Below are 16,354 nucleotides of genomic sequence, written 5' to 3'. Positions count from 1 at the left end.
TTAAAGTGCCTATAAGAACATCCAATAGTCAAAGGTTAATGAAATACAAATGGTATAGAGGGAAATAGTCCTATAATTCCTATAATAACTACAACCTAAAACTTCTTACCTGGGAATATTGAAGACTATGTTAAAAGGAACCACCAGCTTTCATATGTTCTCATGTTCTGAGCAAGGAATTTAAACGTTAGCTTTCTTACATGGCACATATTGCACTTTCTTACTTTCTTCTCCAACACTTTGTTTTTGCATTATTTATACCAAATTGAACATGTTTCATTATTTATTTGAGGCTAAATTGATTTTATTGATGTATTATATTAAGTTAAAATAAGTGTTCATTCAGTTTTGTTGTAATTGTCATTATTACAAATAAATCATTTTTAAAAACCGTCCGATTAATCGGCATCAGCTTTTTTGGTCCTCCAATAATCGGCACCGGCGTTGAAAAATCATAATCGGTCGACCTCTAATTGAGAGCATTTTGACTGACTGTGTCAAATCAAATCAAATTTATTTATATAGCCCTTCGTACATCAGCTGATATCTCAAAGTGCTGTACAGAAACCCAGCCTAAAACCCCAAACAGCAAGCAATGCAGGTGTCACTGCTTGGTATGGCAATAGCACCGCCCTCGATTGCTTGGCACTACAGAGGGTGGTGCGGACAGCCCAGTACATCAAAAAGGCCGAGCTCCCTGCCATCCAGAATCTCTATAGCAGGCGGTGTGACTCGAAGGCCCTGAAAATCATTACTCCAGCCACCCAAGCCATAGACTGTTTTCTCTGCTTCCGCATGGCAAGCGGTGCCGGTGCCGGTGCATCGAGTCTGACAGGCTCCTGAAGAGTTTCTATCCTCAAGCCATAAGACTGCTAAATGGTTAACAGAATGGATACACAGACTAAATGAGTTGACCCTGTCTATGCACGCTCATAGGACACTGCACGCACACTAACACTCCAACGCAGACACATTTATATGGACTACGCACACACACATGCATACAATCATCATTTATGCTGCTGCTACTTTTTTTTATCATATCTCCTGATGCCTTGTCACCTTATTCCTAATAGTAATATGTCGTCAGACTTTGTCAGTTGGCAACAAACTTTAAGGTGTATTACCACCACTGACTGGAGTGCGGACTGCAGTTCCTCTTTCAATCACCCACATGGCTATATGCTCCTAAAAACCAATGAGGATATGGGAGAGGTGGGACTTGCAGCACGTCAAAAATCTAACCAAGTTCATATGTACGTGTCAATTTATTTTGAAACACAAGGTCAGCTTGTTAGAGTTTACAAGAAGGGCATTTCACTGTACTTGCGCGCGTGACATTGAAACTTGTTGGCACCCTGACCTGCTTCCTGTGTCAGCCATTCAGGGGTAACCAGGTACACGCAGCCTTGTCAGATGACCGTGAGATATGCTAATAGAGGAGCAACAGGAAGGAATGTTCTAGATCATGTCTAAACGCTAACACTCAGAAGGTGTACTCATGGAGAGGAGGAAGATGTTTTGGTTTCTGTTTGTTTACATATTAGTCTTTTCTGTTACTATACTTCTATCACAAGTCTCAATTCCTCTCATCTGCCTCCTAGCCGCCCCACTAAAAATACTTTGTTTAATTACATCCTGGTCAAGAGGTCACAGCCATATCAGTGATGCTGATGGTGCGTACATCGGCACAGGCAGCACCTCCAGAAACGGTGGTGAATATTTACTACTAAATCACTTCAAGGACACCAACCATCAAACGTCCGTGTTTTACATTGTATGGCGTTGATGGGCTGACCCTGTCCATGTCTGTGCTGTGGACTTCATTGGGGGTGGCATACGGTAGGACGCACGCACGCATAAAACAATTGTTGCGTTGTCCAGATGCATGTAAGCATTTAATTGGCCAGTGTATACCATGTGTATCCTGTACATGCGGCTAATAACACACACAATGCGCAGTCTGTCAGCAGAGTATACCAACATCCTGCTGTCAGAGGAACAATCATTTGTATGAGGAGTGCTATGAATGTTTGGGTGTATGCTGTCAAGTCTGTACAAGCAACATCTTGTCTATATTAATTAGGCTGACTAAACCCAACCACGTTGGTGTCGTGAGGATTCTGTAGGTGTTCTATGTAACATTTTATGTAAAGCATTACGGGTAGGCCTTTATTTTACAGTACTAATGCTTCCACTTGTATTTCCTGGATGTTTGATAGGAAACTGTCTTTCTTGTACATCAAATAGTTCAACACATGGTGATTAATTTCCTGTTACCAAATGTGTAGCAAATAACTCTCAAATAAACAAACAAGCAATTCCTAGGTTATCACTGTATCTGCTATTTTACCATGTCATTCATCACATCTGGTGATTTCATGTAGGCCTACTGTAGTGCTGAAGTGCTTATGAATTATGAGGAATTCAATAGCTTCCACTTCTCCAGCACCATCCCGTTAGATCTACTACTGTTACTGGTCTCTTCCAGTAAAGTATTGGCCTCCATGGAGTTTGAGGAAACATTCTATTATCCATTGGTTTGGATGTGGGCAGATGAATCCAGCTGATTTAGCTACATGACTCCCTGATTGGTTAATTAATGCTACTGTAACTTCCTGGGTTCCCTTATGAGTTACTCAGAGGCTCAACAGCTCCCGATGGTAACGAGGAAAAGCGAGAGGGATGGTGCCAGCTCAAGTCGCTAATGTAGTGCAGCTAATGTGGTTCCTGGAGAGTGAGCCAGGCCCAGCCGTAAGCCCGTTCAGCCCTGTCCCCTGTCTCTCAGCCGTGTCTCTCGCTCCCTCTCAGCCGTGTCTCTCGCTCCCTCTCAGCCGTGTCTCTCGATCCCTCTCAGCTGTGTCTCTCGCTCCCTCTCAGCCGTGTCTCTCGATCCCTCTCAGCCGTGTCTCTCGCTCCCTCTCAGCCGTGTCTCTCGCTCCCTCTCAGCCGTGTCTCTCGCTCCCTCTCAGCCGTGTCTCTCGCTCCCTCTCAGCCGTGTCTCTCGCTCCCTCTCAGCCATGTCTCTCGCTCCCTCTCAGCCGTGTCCCTCGCTCCCTGTTTACCAGGACAGCCTGGCCAGAGGACTGTATGCCCTGGCCAGCCTAACTGAAACCCAGGCAGGACAGGCCCTGGTTTCTTCTAGTGACCCAGACAGATAACCCCTCGGCTCAATTGAAAGCCCTCCTCAACTCCGTGACAGGCAGAGAGAGCGAGGGAGAGAGAGAGTGGGAGGAACTCCAAAAGCTATTATCCCCACCCTAGTGTTATATAAAAGCTCCAACTAAATCATAATTTAAGATTAAAATACAACAGAGCTGTCATTTGGAATGAAGACCTGATTTGTAGCCAATCCCACCACAGCACTTTGAAAAACGTTCCTTCATTGTTGACACGCATTTCATTCATGTCCTCTTTTCACTCTGTGGAAAACCACCGTGGGGCAATTTCTATGAGAGATGGGTTGGATGGTTGTTGGGCTTTAGAAGTACTGTTCTATAAATGTCCATTTTGTCTGCAGGTCTCAACAATTTTTCTTAAAATACAGTCGTTTCCCTACCGCCAGAAAGCAGCTGCCTCACTGAGGTTTTGTTCTGGCTCTTTGATGGGTGTATCAAATTTTGGGTGGGTAACATGACTCTGTCTATCCCAGCCCATGAGGTCCACTTTTCTATCTCTGCTTTCTCTAATGGCCCATGTGGCTCAAATCAGACTTTAAAGTTACTAGGGTGGGGCCACACCCCTATGACATCACTAGAGTTGAAGGAAAGGGCAAGGTCAGTTAGGCAAACAAACGTTCCAGTCTGGACTGACTTAAAGAAATGTCATAAGGGAACAGTACCTTGGCGATATCATCCAATAATTATTCCTGTGACTTGCTAGCATACATTTTGTTGACCCTATGCAGGGTTTTGTGTTCCATATTGAGAAATCAAGTGTGTCGGTCAGACAGTAAAACGTATATCTAGAGGGAGGGTTCAGTGAACACACAATGGCCTGTAAAGAGGGTATGTTTATTCTAGATTGAGAGGCAGCCAAACCGTGTGGTAGGGAGTGGAATGCTGTGTTGTGTCGCTGCCTTGGCACCGAGGCCCTTAGCAGAAGGAGGGAGATGACTTTACCTGCTGCCAATGCTGTGTGTCTGTTACAGTGCACGTGTGTCTGCTGTCTCGTAGTCCCTCTGGGGTTCTTAGTTTTTGGCTCCTGAGCAATGAGACATGTGAGTCCTCCCCTCTCTGGGGCCAGGACCACAGCAGTGACATGTAATTAAAACAATTTGTCCTCCGGTGAAAGCCATTCCATTAAGCTGAACAGTAGGAGGTACTTGCCTGGCTTGCACACTGTTAAAACACACACATTCTCACACACACTCTATCAGCATGCTCTAAGGCTCTGGAGAAAGGCTTGTCCACAGGAATTCACTTCTACATGTTGGTTTCAGGTTCTCTTCTGCGTTAGGGAAAGTTCCAGGCCCCTAAGTTTCACTTGCCACAACGAGAAGCCCTGACGTAGTGTGGGTGTGTGTGTGGTGCGGCGTGCATGTGCTCATTGTCTTGCTGTATTGCAATACTAGCTGGTTCTTGTGAGATGGGAAGGTTGGGTGTTACAGAAATAGCTTCCTCCTGGCAAATTTAATGGGTGTTGGTACAGTTCTGAATAAACAGTAAAGAACTTTAATCACACTAGTAGCAACAACATTGTATTAAAATGTGATCTACTACTTTGGTAATTGCATTTTATTGCATAGCCATGGCGTTTGTAATTACACAACATGAGTTGGGACTTTCTTATTCCACTATTGAACTTCTATAGAATTAAAAAGTAATACTAATGAGTAAAGTTTAGACTGACATGGCTACAGTTCCCCTTTTTTCTGACTGTGTTTGTGTCCGTGCTGAGCAACCCCTATGGGAAGGGACTTAGCAAGCCCACGAAACAAGTGAAAACATCATGAGTTTGTTTACAGGGTCAACCCATATTTCCCAGTGGTCTGACTCTCTCTGAGTGGAAACGTCCACTTGACTTTTATGTCAAGGAGGAGGGGCCTGCCTTAGTCAATCTCCATGACCCATCCTCTACTTATGCGTTATGGGGACATTGCGTACATTTTGGGGACATTTTCCTATCAATAATACATGCCCTGGCTATGGAGATGAACCATCGCTACACAACCGCCACCAACCCTCCTCAGGTGACCGTGTGGCGAGCGCTTTGGTACCGGACCCGGTTGCCATGGCAGTGTGACGGAGGCACGGAGCCCCTAGCAGCAGCCAGGTCCAAGCAACTCTTGTTCTGTGTTCCCTGCCTTTCTCATAGGAGTATTGCCAATCACCTCGCCACCTCTCACTCATTGGCTGCTAGCTCAGTGTCCACCCTCCTGGCTCTTGTCCCCGTGCGAGTGGTTTACACAGCCTATCAGTCAGTAATGTGTAATTTCAATATAGAAGGCTTGTACCATCTTGAAGTAACACTATGTGCTCATAGGCCCTTTAAGGCAAACCCTTGTTACATCTAGGTATCGTTGTCTTTCTGGTGGTATAGCAGAGCTGACAACTAACTAATTTTTAAAAAAAAGACCCAATGACCCGATTATTAACTGGTTGATAGCAGCGTTGTGTTGATAGTGTGTTAGTGGTTTCTGGGAACTTCTGCAGGCTGCATGCTTCACTGCTGTTAATGTAGATGATGAGGACTGTACTGCCTGTGATTTGGCCTTTGCAATAATACTGAGGATGCTGTATTCACCTCTGTCCCTTCACTGTACTCCCACCGCACTCACTCACACATACACACACTCTCACTCATCACTCTGCACTCTCTGAATGTTACGGAGTTTTGCTATGGTGCTGTTCATTCAGTGATTCTTGCGATGCTGCCAGGGATGTGTCGTTGGTTCCTGCTGCAGTAGGTAGTTAGCACTGCTGTCGAAATGTGCTCATAAAGGGAGCGGTGGGGAGGGTCTGTATTAGAGGTCGACCGATTAATCGTAATGGCCGATTTAATTAGGGCCGATTTCAAGTTTTCATAACAATCGAAAATCTGTATTTTTGGGTGCCGATTGTGCCTATTTTTTTTATGTTTACCTTTATTTAACCAGGCAAGTCAGTTAAGAACATATTCTTATTTTCAATGACGGCCGAGGAACGGTGGGTTAACTGCCTCGTTCAGGGACAGAACGACAGATTTTCACCTTGTCAGCTCGGGGATTCAATCTTGCAACTTTACAGTTAACTAGTCCAACGCTATAACCACCTGCCTCTCGTTGCACTCCACGAGGAGACTGCCTGTTACGCGAATGCAGTAGAAGCCAAAGTAAGTTTGCTAGCTAGCAATGAACTTATCTTTATAAAAAACAATCCATCAATCATAATTACTAGGCTGACAACACATGGTTGATGATATTACTAGTTTATCTAGAGTGTCCTGCGTTGCATATAATCGATGCAACTCTGGGGGATGATTTAACAAAAGAGCATTTGCAAAAAAGGCACAATCGTTGGACGACTGTACCTAACCATAAACACCCATGCCTTTCTTAAAATCAATGCACAGAAGTATATATTTTTAAACCTGCATATTTAGCTAAAAGAAATCCAGGTTAGCAGGCAATATTAACCAGGTGAAATTGTGTCCCTTCTCTTGCGTTCATTGCACGCAGAGTCAGGGTATATGCAACAGTTTGGGCTGCCTGGCTCATTGCGAACTAATTTGCCAGAATTTTACGTAATTATGACATAACATTGAAGGTTGTGCAATGTAACAAGAATATTTAGACTTAGGGATGCCACCCGTTAGATTAAAATACAGAACGGTTCCGTATTTCACTGAAATAATAAACGTTTTGTTTTCAATATTATAGTTTACGGATTCGACCATATTATTGACCAAAGGCTCGTATTTCTGTGTGTTATGTTATAATTAAGTCTATGATTTGACAGAGCAGTCTGACTGAGCGATGGCAGACAGCAGCAGGCTCGTAAGCATTCATTCAAACGGCACTTTAGTGCGCAAGCACAGTGCTGTTTATGACTTCAAGCCTAATGGCTGGTGTAACCAATGTGAAATGGCTAGCTAGTTAGCGGGGTGCGCTCATAGTATTTCAATCGTCACTCGCTCTGAGACTTGGAGTAGTTATTCCCCTTGCTCTGCAAGGGCCACAGCTTTTGTGGAGCGATGGGTAACGCTGCTTCGAGTGTGGCTGTTATCGATGTGTTCCTGGTTCCAGCCCAGGTAGGGGTGCGGAGAGGGACGGAAGCTATACTGTTACACTGGCAATACTATAGTGCCTATAAGAACATCCAATAGTCACAGGTAAATTAAATACAAATGGTATAGAGAGAAATAGTCCTATAAATACTATATGAACTACAACCTAAAAACTCATGTTAAAAGGAACCACCAGCTTTCATATGTTCTCATGTTCTGAGCAAGGAACTTAAACTTTAGCTTTCTTACATGGCACATATTGCACTTTTACTTTCTTATCCAACACTTTATTTTTGCGTTATTTAAACCAAATTGAACATGTGTCATTATTTATTTGAGGCTAAATTGATTTTGATGTATTATATTAAGTTAAAATAAGTTAATTCAGTATTGTTGTAATTGTCATTATTACAAATACATTTTAAAAAATTGGCCGATTTTAATCGGTATCAGCTTTTTTTGTTCCTCTAATTATCGGAATCGGCGTTGAAAAAAATCATAATTGGTCGACCTCTAGTCTGTATCAAGCGGACGGCTGCAGAGCAACGCTGTGGGTCAGATGTCAATACAGAAACACAGGAAGGGAAATGACCAGTGTGTTTGACCACCTCGGGGTTCTCCACTACGCTCCAATTAAAATGGGGTTGGATAAGGGCCTGTAATGAGTAGCTCTTTACAATTTGACTTTTCTTTCTCAGTATGTTCGTCAGTGTAATCCCATAATCCCATAAAAAATATAAAAAAATACCAGGCAATCAACATTATGATCAGTGTTGGCTTGAAATTCCACTGCAGATTCGGAACACATCGCTCTTATCGCATAATTGCAATTTGTTCCATTTTAGGCTTTGACTGGTTTGGTAAATGTGTTCTCTCTCTCAGGTGCTGGTGAGTCGGGGAAGAGCACAATAGTCAAGCAGATGAAGTGAGTATTTTCCTTCCATTCTTCCAGATGCCATATCTGCCACACCATCAAAACAAAGCATTGTTTTTGCCCTTCTGTGTGGACAGTTCTCAGAAATTAGTCATTGTTATTGTCCTAGTGCCCCATTCAATTCAGATGCTGTAAACATTGTTACCTGGATAGTGTTGTTATCAATGTTAGGGTTTTTTCTCCTGTCATTTTATGATGGAAAGGTTGCTATGGGGTTTGGGGTTATTGGTCTGCTATTTTTCTGTGTTATCTTTTTGCTGTTAATAAAAATGAACATGTTCTCACAAACAGAAAGTGTTGCTCAATGTTCCTCATGGTGACTGGCTGGCTGACTGACTGTGTTGTGTTCCTCACGTTGGCTGGCTGGCTGACTGACTGTGTTGTGTTCCTCACGCTGGCTGGCTGGCTGACTGACTGTGTTGTGTTCCTCACGCTGGCTGGCTGGCTGACTGACTGTGTTGTGTTCCTCACGCTGGCTGGCTGGCTGACTGACTGTGTTGTGTTCCTCACGCTGGCTGGCTGGCTGACTGACTGTGTTGTGTTCCTCACGCTGGCTGGCTGGCTGACTGACTGTGTTGTGCTCCTCACGCTGGCTGGCTGACTGACTGTGTTGTGTTCCTCACGCTGGCTGGCTGGCTGGCTGGCTGGCTGGCTGGCTGACTGTGTTGTGTTCCTCACGCTGGCTGGCTGGCTGGCTGGCTGACTGTGTTGTGTTCCTCACGCTGGCTGGCTGGCTGGCTGACTGTGTTGTGTTCCTCACGCTGGCTGGCTGGCTGGCTGACTGTTGTGTTCCTCACGGTGGCTGGCTGGCTGACTGTGTTGTTCCTCATGGTGGCTGACTGACTGTGTCGTGTTTCTCCATGTTCCTCATGGTGGCTGGCTGACTGTGTTGTTCCTCACGGTGGCTGGCTGACTGTGTTGTGTTCCTCACGCTGGCTGGCTGGCTGGCTGGCTGACTGTGTTGTGTTCCTCACGCTGGCTGGCTGGCTGGCTGACTGTGTTGTGTTCCTCACGCTGGCTGGCTGGCTGGCTGACTGTTGTGTTCCTCACGGTGGCTGGCTGGCTGACTGTGTTGTTCCTCATGGTGGCTGACTGACTGTGTCGTGTTTCTCCATGTTCCTCATGGTGGCTGGCTGACTGTTGTTCCTCACGGTGGCTGGCTGGCTGACTGTGTTGTTCCTCACGGTGGCTGGCTGGCTGACTGTGTTGTGTTCCTCACGGTGGCTGGCTGGCTGACTGTGTTGTGTTCCTCACGGTGGCTGGCTGGCTGACTGTGTTGTGTTCCTCACGGTGGCTGGCTGGCTGACTGTGTTGTTCCTCACGGTGGCTGGCTGGCTGACTGTGTTGTGTTCCTCACGGTGGCTGGCTGGCTGACTGTGTTGTTCCTCACGCTGGCTGACTGTGTTGTTCCTCACGCTGGCTGGCTGGCTGACTGTGTTGTTCCTCACGCTGGCTGGCTGGCTGACTGTGTTGTGTTCCTCACGCTGGCTGGCTGGCTGACTGTGTTGTGTTCCTCACGCTGGCTGGCTGGCTGACTGTGTTGTGTTCCTCACGCTGGCTGGCTGGCTGACTGTGTTGTGTTCCTCACGCTGGCTGGCTGGCTGACTGTGTTGTTCCTCACGGTGGCTGGCTGGCTGACTGTGTTGTGTTCCTCACGCTGGCTGGCTGGCTGACTGTGTTGTGTTCCTCACGCTGGCTGGCTGGCTGACTGTGTTGTGTTCCTCACGCTGGCTGGCTGGCTGACTGTGTTGTGTTCCTCACGCTGGCTGGCTGGCTGACTGTGTTGTTACTCACGGTGGCTGGCTGGCTGACTGTGTTGTTCCTCACGGTGGCTGGCTGGCTGACTGTGTTGTTCCTCACGGTGGCTGGCTGGCTGACTGTGTTGTTCCTCACGGTGGCTGGCTGGCTGACTGTGTTGTTCCTCACGGTGGCTGGCTGGCTGGCTGACTGTGTTGTGTTCCTCACGGTGGCTGGCTGGCTGTGTCGTGTTTCTCCATGTTCCTCATGGTGGCTGGCTGACTGTGTTGTTCCTCACGGTGGCTGGCTGGCTGACTGTGTTCCTCACGGTGGCTGGCTGGCTGACTGTGTTGTTCCTCACGCTGGCTGGCTGGCTGACTGTGTTGTTCCTCACGCTGGCTTGCTGGCTGACTGTGTTGTTCCTCACGCTGGCTGGCTGGCTGACTGTGTTGTTCCTCACGCTGGCTGGCTGGCTGACTGTGTTGTTCCTCACGCTGGCTGGCTGGCTGACTGTGTTGTTCCTCACGCTGGCTGGCTGGCTGACTGTGTTGTGTTCCTCACGGTCGCTGGCTGGCTGACTGTGTTGTGTTCCTCACGGTGGCTGGCTGGCTGACTGTGTTGTTCCTCACGGTGGCTGGCTGGCTGACTGTGTTGTGTTCCTCACGGTGGCTGGCTGGCTGACTGTGTTGTGTTCCTCACGGTGGCTGGCTGGCTGACTGTGTTGTGTTCCTCACGGTGGCTGGCTGGCTGGCTGGCTGACTGTGTTGTGTTCCACACGGTGGCTGGCTGGCTGGCTGACTGTGTTGTGTTCCTCACACTGGCTGGCTGGCTGACTGTGTTGTTCCTCATGCTGGCTGGCTGGCTGACTGTGTTGTGTTCCTCACGGTGGCTGGCTGGCTGACTGTGTTGTGTTCCTCACGGTGGCTGGCTGGCTGGCTGGCTGACTGTGTTGTGTTCCTCACGGTGGCTGGCTGGCTGGCTGGCTGACTGTGTTGTGTTCCTCACGGTGGCTGGCTGGCTGGCTGGCTGACTGTGTTGTGTTCCACACGGTGGCTGGCTGGCTGGCTGACTGTGTTGTTCCTCATGCTGGCTGGCTGGCTGACTGTGTTGTGTTCCTCACGGTGGCTGGCTGGCTGACTGACTGTGTTGTGTTCCTCACAGTGGCTGGCTGGCTGACTGACTGTGTTGTGTTCCTCACGGTGGCTGGCTGGCTGACTGTGTTGTGTTCCTCACGGTGGCTGGCTGGCTGGCTGGCTGACTGTGTTGTGTTCCACACGGTGGCTGGCTGGCTGGCTGACTGTGTTGTGTTCCTCACACTGGCTGGCTGGCTGACTGTGTTGTTCCTCATGCTGGCTGGCTGGCTGACTGTGTTGTGTTCCTCACGGTGGCTGGCTGGCTGACTGACTGTGTTGTGTTCCTCACAGTGGCTGGCTGGCTGACTGACTGTGTTGTGTTCCTCACGGTGGCTGGCTGGCTGACTGTGTTGTGTTCCACATGGTGGCTGGCTGGCTGACTGTGTTGTGTTCCTCACGGTGGCTGGCTGGCTGGCTGACTGTGTTGTGTTCCTCACGGTGGCTGGCTGACTGTGTTGTTCCTCACGCTGGCTGGCTGACTGTGTTGTTCCTCACGCTGGCTGGCTGACTGGCTGACTGTGTTGTGTTCCACATGGTGGCTGGCTGGCTGACTGTGTTGTGTTCCTCACGGTGGCTGGCTGGCTGACTGTGTTGTGTTCCTCACGGTGGCTGGCTGGCTGACTGTGTTGTGTTCCTCACGGTGGCTGGCTGGCTGACTGTGTTGTGTTCCTCACGGTGGCTGGCTGGCTGGCTGGCTGGCTGACTGTGTTGTGTTCCTCACGGTGGCTGGCTGGCTGGCTGGCTGACTGTGTTGTGTTCCTCACGGTGGCTGGCTGGCTGGCTGGCTGACTGTGTTGTGTTCCTCACGGTGGCTGGCTGGCTGGCTGGCTGACTGTTGTGTTCCACACGGTGGCTGGCTGGCTGGCTGACTGTGTTGTGTTCCTCACACTGGCTGGCTGGCTGACTGTGTTGTTCCTCATGCTGGCTGGCTGGCTGACTGTGTTGTGTTCCTCACGGTGGCTGGCTGGCTGACTGACTGTGTTGTGTTCCTCACAGTGGCTGGCTGGCTGACTGACTGTGTTGTGTTCCTCACGGTGGCTGGCTGGCTGACTGTGTTGTGTTCCACACGGTGGCTGGCTGGCTGGCTGACTGTGTTGTGTTCCTCACACTGGCTGGCTGGCTGACTGTGTTGTTCCTCATGCTGGCTGGCTGGCTGACTGTGTTGTGTTCCTCACGGTGGCTGGCTGGCTGACTGACTGTGTTGTGTTCCTCACGGTGGCTGGCTGGCTGACTGTGTTGTGTTCCTCACGGTGGCTGGCTGGCTGGCTGACTGTGTTGTGTTCCACATGGTGGCTGGCTGGCTGACTGTGTTGTGTTCCTCACGGTGGCTGGCTGGCTGGCTGACTGTGTTGTGTTCCTCACGGTGGCTGGCTGACTGTTGTTCCTCACGCTGGCTGGCTGACTGTGTTGTTCCTCACGCTGGCTGGCTGACTGTGTTGTTCCTCACGCTGGCTGGCTGACTGTGTTGTGTTCCTCACGGTGGCTGGCTGGCTGGCTGACTGTGTTGTGTTCCTCACGGTGGCTGGCTGGCTGACTGACTGTGTTGTGTTCCTCACAGTGGCTGGCTGGCTGACTGACTGTGTTGTGTTCCTCACGGTGGCTGGCTGGCTGACTGTGTTGTGTTCCTCACGGTGGCTGGCTGGCTGGCTGACTGTGTTGTGTTCCACATGGTGGCTGGCTGGCTGACTGTGTTGTGTTCCTCACGGTGGCTGGCTGGCTGGCTGACTGTGTTGTGTTCCTCACGGTGGCTGGCTGACTGTTGTTCCTCACGCTGGCTGGCTGACTGTTGTTCCTCACGCTGGCTGGCTGACTGTGTTGTTCCTCACGCTGGCTGGCTGACTGTGTTGTGTTCCTCACGGTGGCTGGCTGGCTGACTGACTGTGTTGTGTTCCTCACGCGGGCTGGCTGGCTGACTGACTGACTGTGTTGTGTTCCTCACACTGGCTGGCTGGCTGGCTGGCTGGCTGACTGGCTGGCTGGCTGACTGTGTTGTGTTCCTCATGGTGGCTGGCTGGCTGGCTGACTGTGTTGTGTTCCTCACGGTGGCTGGCTGGCTGGCTGACTGTGTTGTGTTCCTCACGGTGGCTGGCTGGCTGACTGTGTTGTTCCTCATGGTGGCTGACTGACTGTGTCGTGTTTCTCCATGTTCCTCATGGTGGCTGGCTGACTGTGTTGTTCCTCACGGTGGCTGGCTGACTGTTGTTCCTCACGGTGGCTGGCTGGCTGACTGTGTTGTTCCTCACGGTGGCTGGCTGGCTGACTGTGTTGTTCCTCACGGTGGCTGGCTGGCTGACTGTGTTGTTCCTCACGGTGGCTGGCTGGCTGACTGTGTTGTTCCTCACGGTGGCTGGCTGGCTGACTGTGTTGTTCCTCACGCTGGCTGGCTGGCTGACTGTGTTGTTCCTCACGCTGGCTGGCTGGCTGTGTTGTTCCTCACGCTGGCTGGCTGGCTGACTGTGTTGTTCCTCACGCTGGCTGGCTGGCTGACTGTGTTGTGTTCCTCACGGTGGCTGGCTGGCTGAATGTGTTGTGTTCCTCACGGTCGCTGGCTGGCTGACTGTGTTGTTCCTCACGGTGGCTGGCTGGCTGACTGTGTTGTTACTCACGGTGGCTGGCTGGCTGACTGTGTTGTGTTCCTCACGGTGGCTGGCTGGCTGACTGTGTTGTTACTCACGGTGGCTGGCTGGCTGGCTGACTGTGTTCCTCACGGTGGCTGGCTGACTGCGTTGTTCCTCACGGTGGCTGGCTGACTGCGTTGTTCCTCACGGTGGCTGGCTGACTGCGTTGTTCCTCACGGTGGCTGGCTGACTGCGTTGTTCCTCACGGTGGCTGGCTGGCTGGTGTTCCTCACGGTGGCTGTCTGACTGGTGTTCCTCACGGTGGCTGGCTGGCTGACTGTGTTGTTCCTCACGGTGGCTGGCTGGCTGACTGTGTTGTTCCTCACGGTGGCTGGCTGGCTGACTGTGTTGTTCCTCACGGTGGCTGGCTGGCTGACTGTGTTGTTCCTCACGGTGGCTGGCTGGCTGACTGTGTTGTTCCTCACGGTGGCTGGCTGGCTGACTGTGTTGTTCCTCACGGTGGCTGGCTGACTAGTTGTGTTGCTCCATGTTCCTCGTGGTGACTGACTGACTGTAGTTGTGTTGCTCCGTGTTCCTCGTGGTGACTCACTGACTAGTTGTCTTGCTCCGTGTTCCTCGTGGTGACTCACTGACTGTAGTTGTGTTGCTCCGTGTTCCTCGTGGTGACTAACTGACTGTAGTTGTGTTGCTCCGTGTTCCTCGTGGTGGTTGACTGTAGTTGTGTTGCTTCGTGTTCCTCGTGGTGACTCACTGACTGTAGTTGTGTTGCTCCGTGTTCCTCGTGGTGACTGACTGTAGTTGTGGTGCTCCGTGTTCCTCGTGGTGGTTGACTGTAGTTGTGTTGCTCCGTGTTCCTCGTGGTGACTGACTGACTGTAGTTGTGTTGCTCCGTATTCCTCGTGGTGACTCACTGACTGTAGTTGTGTTGCTCCGTGTTCCTTGTGGTGGTTGACTGTAGTTGTGTTGCTCAGTGTTCCTCGTGGTGGTTGACTGTAGTTGTGTTGCTCCGTGTTCCTCGTGGTGACTCACTGTCTGTAGTTGTTGCTCCGTGTTCCTCATGGTGACTCACTGACTGTAGTTGTGTTGCTCCGTGTTCCTCGTGGTGACTCACTGACTGTAGTTGTGTTCCTCGTGGTGACTGACTGACTGTAGTTGTGTTGCTCCGTGTTCCTCGTGGTGACTGACTGACTGTAGTTGTGTTGCTCCGTGTTCCTCGTGGTGGTTGACTGTAGTTGTGTTCCTCGTGGTGGTTGACTGTAGTTGTGTTCCTCGTGGTGGTTGACTATAGTTCTGTTGCTTCGTGTTCCTCGTGGTGGTTGACTGTAGTTGTGTTGCTCCGTGTTCCTCGTGGTGACTGACTGACTGTAGTTGTGTTGCTCCGTGTTCCTCTTGGTGACTCACTGACTGTAGTTGTGTTGCTCCGTGTTCCTCGTGGTGACTGACTGACTGTAGTTGTGTTGCTCCGTGTTCCTCGTGGTGACTCACTGACTGTAGTTGTGTTGCTCGTGGTGACTCACTGACTGTAGTTGTGTTGCTTCGTGTTCCTTGTGGTGGTTGACTGTAGTTGTGTTGCTTCGTGTTCCTCGTGGTGACTCACTGACTGTAGTTGTGTTGCTCCGTGTTCCTCGTGGTGACTGACTGACTGTAGTTGTGTTGCTCCGTGTTCCTCGTGGTGACTCACTGACTGTAGTTGTGTTCCTCGTGGTGACTGACTGACTGTAGTTGTGTTGCTCCGTGTTCCTCGTGCTGACTGACTGACTGTAGTTGTGTTGCTCCGTGTTCCTCGTGGTGGCTGACTGACTGTAGTTGTTGCTCCGTGTTCCTCGTGGTGACTGACTGACTGACTGTAGTTGTGTTGCTTCGTGTTCCTCGTGGTGACTGACTGACTGACTGTAGTTGTGTTGCTCCGTGTTCCTCATGGTGGTTGACTGTAGTTGTGTTGCTCCGTGTTCCTCGTGGTGGTTGACTGTAGTTGTGTTGCTCCGTGTTCCTCGTGGTGGTTGACTGTAGTTGTGTTGCTCCGTGTTCCTCGTGGTGACTCACTGACTGTAGTTGTGTTGCTCCGTGTTCCTTGTGGTGGTTGACTGTAGTTGTGTTGCTCAGTGTTCCTCGTGGTGGTTGACTGTAGTTGTGTTGCTCCGTGTTCCTCGTGGTGACTCACTGTCTGTAGTTGTTGCTCCGTGTTCCTCATGGTGACTCACTGACTGTAGTTGTGTTGCTCCGTGTTCCTCGTGGTGACTCACTGACTGTAGTTGTGTTGCTCCGTGTTCCTCGTGGTGACTGACTGACTGTAGTTGTGTTGCTCCGTGTTCCTCGTGGTGGTTGACTGTAGTTGTGTTCCTCGTGGTGGTTGACTGTAGTTGTGTTCCTCGTGGTGGTTGACTATAGTTCTGTTGCTCCGTGTTCCTCGTGGTGGTTGACTGTAGTTGTGTTGCTCCGTGTTCCTCGTGGTGACTGACTGACTGTAGTTGTGTTGCTCCGTGTTCCTCTTGGTGACTCACTGACTGTAGTTGTGTTGCTCCGTGTTCCTCGTGGTGACTGACTGACTGTAGTTGTGGTGCTCCGTGTTCCTCGTGGTGTTTGACTGTAGTTGTGTTGCTCCGTGTTCCTCGTGGTGACTGACTGACTGTAGTTGTGTTGCTCCGTGTTCCTCGTGGTGACTCACTGACTGTAGTTGTGTTCCTCGTGGTGACTGACTGACTGTAGTTGTGTTGCTCCGTGTTCCTCGTGGTGACTGACTGACTGTAGTTGTTGCTCCGTGTTCC

General features: G+C 50.1%; 1 protein-coding gene across 1 annotated transcript in view; it reads left to right on the top strand.

Moving 5' to 3' along the window:
* Positions 1–16,354, top strand: part of LOC118366383 (guanine nucleotide-binding protein G(i) subunit alpha-1) — a 34,483-nt gene that overhangs the window by 5,401 nt on the left and 12,728 nt on the right. Inside the window, exon 2 of the mRNA XM_035749007.2 lies at positions 8,089–8,131. Coding sequence (XP_035604900.1) covers positions 8,089–8,131 — 43 coding nt within the window. The remainder of the gene's footprint in view (positions 1–8,088; positions 8,132–16,354) is intronic.

The sequence above is a fragment of the Oncorhynchus keta genome, chromosome 33 (genome assembly GCF_023373465.1).
Source record: "Oncorhynchus keta strain PuntledgeMale-10-30-2019 chromosome 33, Oket_V2, whole genome shotgun sequence".
In the NCBI taxonomy this organism is placed as follows: domain Eukaryota; kingdom Metazoa; phylum Chordata; class Actinopteri; order Salmoniformes; family Salmonidae; genus Oncorhynchus; species Oncorhynchus keta.
Note: the sequence above shows the minus strand (reverse complement) of the source record. Positions and strands in the feature narration are given on the sequence as shown.